Source organism: Pleurodeles waltl, chromosome 7 (genome assembly GCF_031143425.1).
Source record: "Pleurodeles waltl isolate 20211129_DDA chromosome 7, aPleWal1.hap1.20221129, whole genome shotgun sequence".
NCBI lineage: Eukaryota > Metazoa > Chordata > Amphibia > Caudata > Salamandridae > Pleurodeles > Pleurodeles waltl.
Window position 1 is genome coordinate 426,776,997 of NC_090446.1, and position 12,419 is coordinate 426,789,415.

The following is a 12,419-nucleotide window of genomic DNA, read 5'->3' on the forward strand; positions in this document are numbered from 1 at the left end:
GTCCCCGACCAGCTTTTCCTCACCCCTATCCACTTCAGGTTTGGCAAACGAGCTTCTCCGACTTTCAGGATGCTGTAGAGAGCTGTTGAGAGAGAAGGATCAGAATGTGAATTGTTATAAACAGCGGCAACTGCAGCACGAAAGTGTGTAATACAGAACAGACACTCAGATAATACCTTTAATGGCACACAGCACAATGCTGGACTTCAGATGCAACACAGACTCATAATACAATGCTGCACTCTGCATACACGCATATTCTCTCTCGCTCTCTCTCAGCGTTCAGGTGCTCCCACATTGTACACACTTTTGCACAACGGGTCTCCACTGCAGTCCTAGAGATTATTGGAAATCACTATGGGCGGAACACACACACCCTCAGGTGAAGAACAGTTCTGCCTTCAGGTCTGGCTGAGGAGAACGTTGGTTCTCAGTCACACCTAGCACATTTGAAAAATAACTTGGAAAAAAAGTCCTTAATCGGCAGGGACAATTTTACTACAACACAAGAATCCTGAAATTAAAACCGACACCACTAATTACCATTCCAAAGTTCAACAAGCATTGGCAAAGCCAATAGGCCTGGCATTGTCTGTCAGTCTCTTAGTAGTTCTTGTTTTGTTTTTTTCGTGGTTTTTGCAACAATTTATTGCTTGGGAAGCTGCTAAAAATCTCCAAAAAAGTTGACTAAAAACAAAAAATGTTTTTGGTCTAAAAAAAACACATTGTGATAGTACTCCCTGGCACAGGAAGGAACTACTTTGTGTGTTTATGTGTTCATTGTGAAAGGGGAAGCATGCCATAACTCAAGGTGCAGTCAGCCAATGGTTAAAATGGGTTGAAGCATTGCCCCTTGATGCATGCTTGAGTGAGTTGGAGGAAAATGTGAATGACACAACCACAGACAAATGGATAAAGTGTGGCTGAAAACTCCTATATGTAACTATGTCATAGACATACTGTTAGTAAAAAACAAAAGGTCTTGGCTAACACACACCTAAAAAGCACATTGTTCTGCTAGTCTCTTGAACTTGAGAAAAAAAAAGAAAAAGAAAGAAAGAAAGTGAACAATGGAAAGTTAGGAAAGAATGAAGGAAAGAAAAGGAGAAAAGGAAAGAAAGAAAGAAAGAGCAAAATAAAGATAGAAAAAAGAAAGGAAAAATAAAAGAAAAAAAGCAGTAAAGAAGGAAAGAAAGCATGAAAGAAGGAAAGAAAGTAAAGAAAATGAAGTAAAGAAAGGAGGAAAGAAGGAAAAGGCAAGAGAGAAAGAGAAAGAAAAAAGATGAAAGGAAAGAACAATGAAAAAGACAGAAAGAAAGAATGAAAGAAGGAAGGAAACACAAAAGAAAGGACAGAAAGAAAGAACTATGTAAAAAAAAGAAAAAGAGAAAGAAAGAAAGAAAGAAAGAAAGGAAAGAAAGAAAGAAAGAAAGAAAGAAAGAAAGAAAGAAAGAAAGAAAGAAAGAAAGAAAGAAAGAAAGAAAGAAAGCAAATAAATTAAAATAAATTAAAATGAAGGAAAGAAGGCAGGAAAATAAGAGGGAAAGAAATAAAGAAAAAAAGGGAGAGAGAATAAGGAAATAAAAAATAATGAAGGAAATAAATGTAAAAGAAGTGTTACAAGTGCTGCAAATGAAACATGATAAAGGCTGATTTTCGTTTTGGGCAATCGTTGGTGAAATTGAGTCCAGAATAAACGTGTTTTGAAGAACTATCCACTGAAGAATTCACATGTGTAATATTGAGGATAACATAATACAGAACAGTTTCAAATGAAGGCAATGTGTTACGCTGTGAAATGGCAGTAGCCAGATAAACAATGGATACCCCAACAATGGGTTTACAACAGCATTGCCAGAAGACAGAAACTAATAAAGCAAGAAATGTGGCCTGTGCTCACATCTGGTAGAAAAGGCTCATGCTCTGAACACAAAGACAACACTAGCATAATTATAAAGTCAAAAAAACAAAAACACTGTCACTAAAGTCAACTAACTTGTGTATGGGTGCACTCATTTTATGAAGAGCAGAATGCAGTCACTGAAAGTGAAGTTACCAAAGGCTGAAGTAGGCTGACCCATTGCCCCATGCAGTACTTGCTAGTGGGCTAAACCTAAATGTGAATGACACAGCAACAGACCAATGGATGAAGAGAGGCGGCTTAAAGCCCAGTTAAAGGTAAATATGTACACGTGTAATTTTAGTAAATTCAAAAGGTCTTGATTAACGTCAGACTTAAAAGGTCCCACTGAATTGGCCATAATTTTTAGTACAGACTGCCAAGCTCTGGAACAACATCCCAACACAAACTAGAAAAGCTATCAAATCACCTGTAGTTTGAAAAATCAATAAAGGACTTGGCTCGTCCTCCACTTTAAAAACCTCACTTTACCACAGTTAGCTAACCACTTTACTTACAAAAGAATGCTCTGCGACTCCAAAAAGATCCAATAAATACCATTAGTTCATAAGAAAACAACAGCAGTGTGCAAAACAAAACGTAGATAATTGTCAAAACTGAAGGGGAAAACACGAAAGGAAAACGTATTGTTAGGGGTAAAAAGAGTAGTCCATTAAAGGAAAAAGATTTTAAAAAGCTGTGGTAAGAAACAGGTTGATTGGATTGTGCTGCAAAAACAGTCTGTCTCAGTCCCTCATACACAATGTCAGGAACTAAAAAAGTCCTTCGGGTCCATGACAACAACGCTCACTTTCTTCTCGGAGTTTCTGGAAAGTGACCATATCAAAAATAATGCAGTAATAACGCAACTGTCTATTTTTGTATACGTATCCTTTTCAGTGTTCACAAATCAGAATGGCTGTCCAAGCCAGCGGTCACTTTTTCTCTCTGCAATGCTGACGTCTTGATCCATTAATGCCCATTAGCTTCTCTTCTCTTCACGTTTTCTATATTTTCCAGTATTATATTCCTATGGTTTACAAGCATCTTGAGTCTTTGCTTGGTTACTGGGGGAATGTCTCTGTTGAGTTTCAGGATTTCTAATTCATTTTTAGGCTTGCAGAATCCAAGGACCATTAAATTAAACACTTTAGTAGCCGGCAGAAGTTGGTGTCCTTGTTTGTTGTGTCTGTTTCAAGGTACAGGCGCCCATTTGCGCCTGTTGGAGATTATGTTTATTTCTTGTCTTTCAGACGTTTCTGGAGAAATATGCCAATGAACAGACTAGGTGCAGGAGGGTTCACTGAGAGCAACAGCTTAATGTGCGCTCCTGCACATTTTTAGCTTTCTTGGATTGTGTTTGGTTGTTCTGTGCATCACAGCCGTGCCTCGTTCGGTTTTTCTTGCAACTTAGATAGCTCAGCCCGTTCTTTCTTGAAGTGAAGTATTTCCTTCGCCTGGCCTTGAACTTTCACAATCGGGTCCTAATCCTCACAGGAATGATGATCAGTTCTCTGAAACCACGACCCCATTCACCTGCAGGGGACCTCTGAGCCGTAGTGTGAAACAACAGCTTTCTTCTGGTTGGCAACGGGGAGGTACTCCCTTTCGGGTTATTTTGTAACAGAGAGATGGATTCTGTACATGGGGGACTGACGGCCTAAGTGCTTCTTCTTGACTCAAATTTTCTAAGGAAACGTTCACATAAGGTACACTTTCTATAACGGATGTCTCGACATGTAATGAATGCCTCGTGTGTTCCCTTGGTTTCGTCAGTGCTGGACTAGATTCTGTGACGCCAAGGAAAAACTACCCTCTGATTCCTTTACTTTTCTGCTTCATTTCGATATTCATTCTCCTGCTCCGTCTTCCGCCACTATCTAAATCGGTCTGAATGTGGTTTGGCTTCTGGGAAAGGGGTCTTTGAGGACATGCCCTACCACAGCTCTATCCTAGATTTAACATGAGCTGCTTTCAAAGGAGCAGCATTCCTAAGGTCCCTGAACTCCTCAGTATTAGAGCGTCTTTTGAACATTTGCAGAATGTTTTTTATGCTTCGGTAGTGGGGCTTTTTAGGATGGAGATAGACTCTGCCTTTAGCATCATTTGTAATGGTCACAAAAGCGACTAAAGGCCAGCTGCTGAGCATCAATAAACTCAGAACTTCGACTGGTGGACTTTCTCAGCCTGTTTCAATGTATCTATAGTACAGGAGGTAAAAAACTGAATTAGCAAAAATCATTGATTTTCGGAGAGAGACAGATGTAAAAACGGTATAGCTGAATGTACGTTGCCTGAACAAGAAACAAACATTTGCATGCAATGGGTATCGCATTTGCGAGAGTTAGAGCTATTGGCATTGTAAATGGCACGAGCAAAAACAAAACATGGAAAGTGAGAAAAGAAGGCTTTGCAAAATAAAACAAAAAGTTAACTGTAAAAATATAACTTTGCAATTTTGTTTGTCCTGGTGAGCACATGTTTGCCAGTCACCCGCCTTCTATTTGCAGGGCAGGAGAAGTTAAAAAGAACAAAATAGCAGTGGACGGCACTGTTTAGGTTGCACCAATTATTTCTTGGTCCCTGTGCCACGGACAGGAACGGAAATGATGAAGTGCCAGCCATGACCAACTGTGGGGCTGTAAAGAAGAGTACCACACAATCCAACAAATGATAAGTGATAGTCGAGCTCCAAGCCCTTTTCTAACTACAACACCATCTTGCAAGCGATACGCACGCGCTAGCGCATGCTATCACAGGCTCGATCCTAAAAAGGACAAATGAATTAATACTATCACAAAATGTGCAGCATTACACCACACAATTTGCCTTTTCTGTGCTGTATATTTTGGCTCTTCCTTGTATTATTCCTGAGGTCTGTTGTATCATTCACTTTTTTCTTCTGCCCTCTACAACACACAGCATGGGGCAATGGGTCAGCACACTTCAGCCAGTTGTTAACATCACTGTGAGCAAGGGTATTCTGCTACTTCACAATTTGCACATGCACAAAGTTTTCTTCAGTGCTAGTGACTGCCTTGACAATGTATGTTTTTAGGGTCGAGCCTGCGTCGCATGCGCTTGCGCATGCGTTTCGCTAAGTGAGACGCTTTAGGTATTAAAAAAGGGCTCGGAGCCCCGTCGACGTCACGTCAGTGTCTTTCATTGGCAAGTTGGCTTGCCTGTTAGAATTTGCTTCCTTTGATTAGTGGAAGGCACGCATACGTCATGCCTTTTCCGGTGGTTAGCCCTCCACGAGCGCAGCGACCAAGTACAGAAAACATGGGAGGCTCGCGGTTTTCTTCAGGTTTGTGGACTACTTTTTTTCTATTTTCACAGCGCGATCTCGCTGAGCGATTCGCATACTATCGACCTTGTAACAGTTAATTGCACTTTTGCTGGTTCCGTTTATAATTGCAGTTTTGCCGATAGGTATTATTACATGTGAACTGTAGCAGCACGATCGTGCTGTTTTTTTTATTTTTTTTAAGCGGCTGCATGAACATGCTTTAAGGCGCTTTCGAAGGAAACCCTCGTTGAACAATACAATTTATTAAGATCTGTAGCTCACTAAATCTGTGCTCAAGGTGCCATACTTTGTACTGCACTGGGCATCTGTTCTAACAAGAGGGCATCCTTATACCGACTCATGCTGAGTTACGCAGTAAGTGGGGAGTAGGAATGACACACTGTGGACGTCTGATAGACTGATATTTGAAGAGATGGGTGGAAACTGTATTAAATGTATACATTTGGTGGTATGCATGTTGTTATTATTTGACAATGCAGGAGCTTTGCCGAAACTAAGTTTTTCATAGCAGGCCCGTATGAAGCTGAAGAGATAATCTCTTCTACAGCAACAGTCACACTTATACACGTGAGGAGTTAATAGAGCTTAATAGACGGCAGTGTCAGTGTCATCTCGCAGTGCGCGGTAAATAGAATAGAGCAAAATACATTATTTCGATGGCACAAGCTTCCCACTTGTTTTTTACATTTTTTCTTATCTCTGCACCACGGGAAGACACACAATCAATGCCCTCCCTTTCAAACCATTCGACATAAAGGTGAAGCTACTGGAATTTCGATTACAAAGGAAAAACAAGTGCAAAGAAAGTATGTGGGGGCAGGACTGTATGATATACTCGTTGCATCGGGTTGTGAAAGCAACTTCGGAATGTTCACCTGACAATAGCCGGCTTAGGGTTTTCCATTTTCTGAAAAAAAGGAAGGGGTCCAAAATGTTGTTAGAGGCCAGCTGCCGACATTACTGAATGACAGCTTTGGTTGTGTTTGCGAGCGCCAATCCCCTGTGACAAAATGCTAAGTGTGACAATTGAGGAATTTCCTTACACCCCCGGAAGACACTCTTCAGCCATAAAAGGCATTTGTGCAGTAAAATCCCACTACAGCTCGTGATTCCAAGGATCTTTATCAGAAATGAATGATTGTTAATATAATATTTATTTGCACTAGTTAGAACCTCATATGTGACGATTTTAAGCCCTCGGTGTACTTCTTACCTTTAGAATATGTTCTTTGGTTTAAACGGAAAGGACCATACTTTCTCCGAACAGCAGTGTAGTCAAACACTACTTTTCCCAATAGAAACACATTATTTCTGCCCTGTTTTCTTTTGAGCAGTGGTGTTGGGAAAAATTCGGACTAGAGTGCTGGCCATCGGCACATGTTCCCTAAATCATAGGGGGTCTAAAAATCCTGGTGTTACTGAATGATCGAGCGGAGCAAGTGTGCAAAGAACCATAAATGAGGAGAGTGCATTTAGGGGATGGAAGGCAGTTCATGAGATGGTAGTTTCAGACACTTTTGTGAAAATGTGGTTCAATGATGCATTACGATACAAGATTCTTAAAACGTCGGATAACTTGTCAGTTTGTATTGAAAAAAGGAGTTATTTAAAAGATATTATTCAATCACAATGGTTTTATTTGTGTGTGCACATGAAAGTAAAGTAAATGTACAGTGGTTTGTTTCCCACCATACTTCAGTACTTGCCTGACACAATATTCCACAATTAAAAGACCCAAGCAACTCATTTTTCATATTTGTAAACTTTGAAAAGGGAGCTATTTTAACCAGTTCCTTTTATGTGGCTCATTCTTTCATACTCCATAGGACCATAACCCAAGAGTGCCAGAAGTTTGTTAACAAATGCAACCTCTTTGTACCCAGGCAATGTAAACATAAGTGATAGTGCAGTGCTTTGTTAAAAGTTGTGCTCTGGGCTCTCCCTAATTACCACTGACTTTTCACTACATTTGAACTAACTACTGTAGTGAACAAAAGGCGTCATTGTTTTCCAAATATGTTTCTGAACTGCCTCTAGGGTTGGGGGAGGCGCACCATTATTTCATGCACAGCTCCTTTTTAAGCACAGGGTCTATGGAGGGAGAGATGGAGCCCACTGGTCCCCTTGTCTAACATGCACGCACGCGATTTGACCTGTTGTAATCTATCTGTAGGCTTTTAACCACGCCTACCGCACGCCCATCACTATCACTTGTTTATGGGATTGCCTTTCAAAAATCCTTTATTATCATTGGTAAATGCATTACATTTGTCCCTCCTTGGGGCGGTTTGGTTACCGCCATGGACACCGACCCTGTTACATGGATAATTGCACTTTTACTGATACGTTTGACTGCGAGCAAACTTCTTTTTCCTTTTTGTGTTTCTCCTTCTCGCTCATGCTCATGGCGGCCGTGGTGCTTTATATCGGCCTGCTTATGTCAACGGTTTTGCTTTTCATTTTCAATGTATGTGGCAAGAAAAGTCCAGTTAGTAATTTACAATGCTAATAGCTCTTACTCGAGCAAACGCGAGACCCATGCATTGCAAATGCTTGTTTTATACTGAAGATAATTCCAGCAGCTTCCCCAAAAATATGGTTTTACGAAACGCAAGACAAAACAAGCATCAGCCACCACACTGATGCCAATTTGCAACAGGCTTTATTGTCTAATTGTGAAAAACAAACTTCCCATTGCAGATATGACTGTTCCCACAACTAAACAAAGGATACAAAATACTACTAAATAATGAAAGAACTGTAACCAATCCTACTAAGACCTTAGTTCTTGGCCTATATGAAGCACAACATGATTTTGATCGCTGCGCGAGGTCTCCAACATTGGTTCCTTCCTTAACAAGGAATGTGGTAGTCAGGGTTCACTAGAGGATCAATAAATACGGTTGATTAAAGACTGCCGAACCATATGAGGAAAAGGAAACGGGTAAGGACAAAGCATCACTCAAACACAGATATGTTAAAAAGCACTACAGGCAGATATCCAATATATGTATTCATTATTAGCAAATAGTCTTACAGTACCTGATGATGTAGATAGTTTTAAAGGAATAAACAGAATAAATATTACAATGTATAACAAAAACTGGAGTCCACCAATACACTACTTGTGCAGATGCACGATACTGTTTCCTGAGTCTTATCTGCAATCTGGCACCTTTCTCAACGTGGTGGCCACAGTTATTTTTACTAAAATGAAAAAAAGAGGGAAAGGATGCTTCGAAATAATTTTTGGTTTGTGGTCGGGGTCAGAGTTTAAGTAACCTTTGTACATCAATTCACGAACGCTCGGAAATAGTTATGCAGATGCTAACTTGTGCCACACTGCCCACATTTAAAGAAACTGTGGAGGCACCTCTCAGCATTTGTCGTTTGAGTAAATAAGTCTGAGAGGGCTTATTTTTAACTTTCAAAATTCTTCTCACTTCTACCACACTGTTGCAGGGCAGCTATTTGTGTGCTTCATTTCATATTGAAAACGTATTGTGAAAGTTAGCATGTGGTAGCTAAGGTACGGGAAGTTTTTTGAATGGCATGTGACGTGCATGTCCGATGGAAAGGCTTGTAGAATATAAAGAGGAAACAAATCCAGTGCATTGATCCGGTTATCCACAGATCATCATGAGGCATGTTCCCAAGGCCCTGCCTGCATGTTACAGAAGCGAAAAGGTTGGTACACGTTTATTTACAGAGATGTGCGCATGCAAGCACAATAGGACACATAAAGAACCATCCATCACTTGTTGTTTTTGCTTTGTCGCCCTAAGTGGGAAGGGTATGCCAAGACGTGGGTCCCGTGCTTCCCATGCCACTGGATTCAAGCTAGCCTGGCTGATGAGGGGTGAAACCCCGAAACCGGTCCCAGGATGCTTGTTTCCAGTCCGGGGAAGACCTGGCCTAGCAGTTCGCGCTGGACTGTTCCCATTGGGAACAGGGTCAAGACTGATTTGCATATGGCTGGGTCCAAACTGGAATGGCATGGGCAGCAAAAAAACGATGGATTTAGGCCCAGATCACTGTACTGGGGGTGAATGTTTGACAATGTTCAGCATTCCGTCCATCACTTGTTGTTTTTGCTTTGTCGCCCTAAGTGGGAAAGGTATGCCCAGACGTGGGTCCCGTGCTTCCCATGCCACTGGATTCAAGCTAGTTTGGCTGATGAGGGGTGAAACCCCAAAACCGGTCCCAGGATGCTTGTTTCCAGTCCGGGGAAGACCTGGCCTAACAGTTCGGGCTGGACTGTTCCCATGGGGAACAGGGTCAAGACTGATTTGCATATGGCTGGGTCCAAACTGGAATGGCATGGGCAGCAAAAAAACAATGGATTTAGGCCCAGGTCACTGTACTGGGGGTGAATGTTTGACAATGTTCAGCATTCCGTCCATCACTTGTTGTTTTCACATAAAGAACACCTACTTTTGTTTTCTGCAGTGGGGTGAAGCACAGTTCATGCACAAAGGTGTTTTTGACGGGGGTGCCAGCTTTTGGTCAATGCGCCCCCCAAGGCCTGACAAACACCTTCGGGTCAGGATGTTCAATATATATATATATATTAATATAAATATATATAAAGGTCGAAGGTACTAAAAGCAAAACGGGGACAAAATGAAATCAAAATTGTAAGGAAAAAAGAGGTGTGCAGCGTGGTCTGCTGTGCTACTAAGGGATTAACAAGGCATTCCAAACATGGAAAAAATGCTAATGGCAGGGCAGTAGGCAGCAGGAGGGGAAGGGGGAAGAAATAGTACCTCAACCACGTGGGGAGCAGCGGATGGGCACTAATTAGGTTAAATCAATCAGTGCATAATCCCTGCTCCATGGAGAGGACTGGAAATGAAGCAAGCCTGAAGTGGACGAATTACAAGCCTACAAAGAAGACTGCCACTCAAACCAAGAAATGGTGAGCAACAGGCAGGCTCCAAGCCCTTCATTAACTACAACAGCGTCTCGCAAGCGATATGCATGCGTTAGCGCATGCTATTGCAAGCTCGCCCCTAAAAAATGGCAGTAAAGTAGTATGAAAATATACTGCCAGAGGTACAGGGCCCCACACAGTACAGTCCTTCGTTCCAATTGTAAGAAATGACAAGCACTGGCAATGCCAATCGGTCTTGCTTGTTGTTATCAGAGATATCGTTGCTGTTTGTCATCACTAGTCAAAACTTGTGACTATTGCTATGCAAAGTGGGTCTTGATCATATTAATAACACGTTTACATAGTGCTTGCCACTTTAGACTTACAGTTTCGAAGCTCCATATGCCAAACTATATTATGACACCACTTTGTGGTACTCTTTATCAACCCCAAAAGGTGCAGGCATGTGAGAGGTCTGTCCAGGATTTGACACTTGCTATCATGGCTGTAGCTGGATCAAGGCCTTTCACCTGACCGTGTCTCTTGTAATGCCCTTCCTTGTGAAACCTTCAACAATTTAACACTTTCGGCTTGGAAGAACATTCTTGTTATCCTTTCTTTTTGCATTGTTGTTTACTTGAAACCCAATTCTCTTCCTACCTGTGTCCTCCCTTGGCTCCTCAGGAATTGCCCTGGCATTACCCCCCAGTATGGAACTGTTGAGAGTTCTTACCTGCCTTTGATTTAGAGCAATACTGTTCCAGCCCTTTGTTAACCCTGTTAACTAACCACTTATCAACAAACACTGCAAGTTTTGTAAGGATCCTTTTCTGTCATTTCCAACAGGTAATGAAAAGTGATATACAGGACCCTTCCTTGAGTCTGCCCGTCACCATCACCTGATTAGGGGCAAGAAACTCCTTGGCATTCACACCTCACCAAATCACCCCAATTACTCAATACCCCATGAGTCCATATTTGAAATGGAAAACCATCTGCTCTCTTTAAACATCTGAAGGTACTGAGCTGGCTTTATCCCAAACCGTCTGATTGACGCTGCTTTCATTCACTCATGTTCCATTTGTTTAGCCACAGGCATTCCTCTGATGCATGCAGTATGTTCTAAGAGCAATCAACTCTTTAAAGTGTCTACCTTAGATGTATAATTCAAGGCCTTCTCTCTACAAGTGACCTCAAAGTTCACAAACCATTCTAAAATATCTTGCCCCTCCACATACATGTGCAAAAGCTCTTTTGAAACCCTGACAGGTACTCTAGTAGAGTTGCAAGTGGAACCTTATTAGGTTTGGGTTGTTTAGTTTGATTTAATTTGATTATGCCTCTGTCAATTAGTATTATGGGGCATTTTTACTATATAGCTGTCGGAACACTAACTTTGTCCTTTCCAGCTATCCGTCGTCATGACGTTGCCATACCAGCTGACGCGTCAGGCAGGAACTAGTGCAGAGGGTCATCTCATCTAACCGGCCCTGGGAGGTGAGCAGAGCGATGGCAGCGGCGCAGAACTACGAAAACCTGCTTCTGTTAATTCATGCCAAGTGGGAGCTCCTATGTTCCAGTTCTCCCTTATGTGCTTCTCTTGCTGACCTGCGAGCTGCCTGGTGCCGGAAACGACCTGTGGAGGGCAGGAGCCCTTTAAATTTAACATTGCGCTCCTGCCTCGCGGGAAGCGCGCTGCCTGGTGCCGGTGACGTCCTGTGGAGGGCAGGAGCCCTTTAAATTTAACATTGCGCTCCCACCTCGCGGGAAGCGCGCTGCCTGGTGCCGGTGACGTCCTGTGGAGGGCAGGAGCCCTTTAAATTAAACATTGCGCTCCCGCCTCACGGGAAGCGCGCTGCCTGGTGCCGGTGACGTCCTGTGGAGGGTAGGAGCCCTTTAAATTTAACATTGCGCTCCCGCCTCGCGGGACGCACGTGGACGGCGCCCGGGCGAAGCCCGGGCCAAGGGCGGGACCGTCCTTTGCCCGTCATCGCCAGGAAGAGACTGGTCTGGGCCCCCTCCCTTTCATTTCTTCTTCTTTTTTCTTTTTTCCACTGGAGGCTTTGGATCCATGGAGAACTGCTGATTCAAGGAAGGCAGAGAGGAGTCTACCCCATCTGCATCTTGGGTATTTAAGACTTATTTTAATTTAGTTCGTCCCTTGTACCCTGTTGACCTACATACGCGCAAGGCGACAGCACGGCCTACTGTGCTACAATCTGAGGGGGTCTGGTGTGGCAGGAGGTTGTGGCTGGACAATTTCCCCTAAGACAGGGGACAGGACCTGAGTATAACTTGGCCTCACTTCTCCCTAGCCTGGGGCACTGAGACCAACA

The 12,419-nt window shown here is 42.6% G+C and overlaps 1 protein-coding gene across 5 annotated transcripts in view; it reads right to left on the reverse strand.

Annotated features, from left to right (window-relative positions):
* Positions 1 to 12,419, reverse strand: part of LAT (linker for activation of T cells) — a 697,198-nt gene that overhangs the window by 36,191 nt on the left and 648,588 nt on the right. For all 5 annotated transcript variants that reach the window (XM_069243937.1, XM_069243940.1, XM_069243936.1 and 2 more), the window contains one exon: positions 24 to 82. In XM_069243937.1, coding sequence (XP_069100038.1) covers positions 24 to 82 — 59 coding nt within the window. The remainder of the gene's footprint in view (positions 1 to 23; positions 83 to 12,419) is intronic.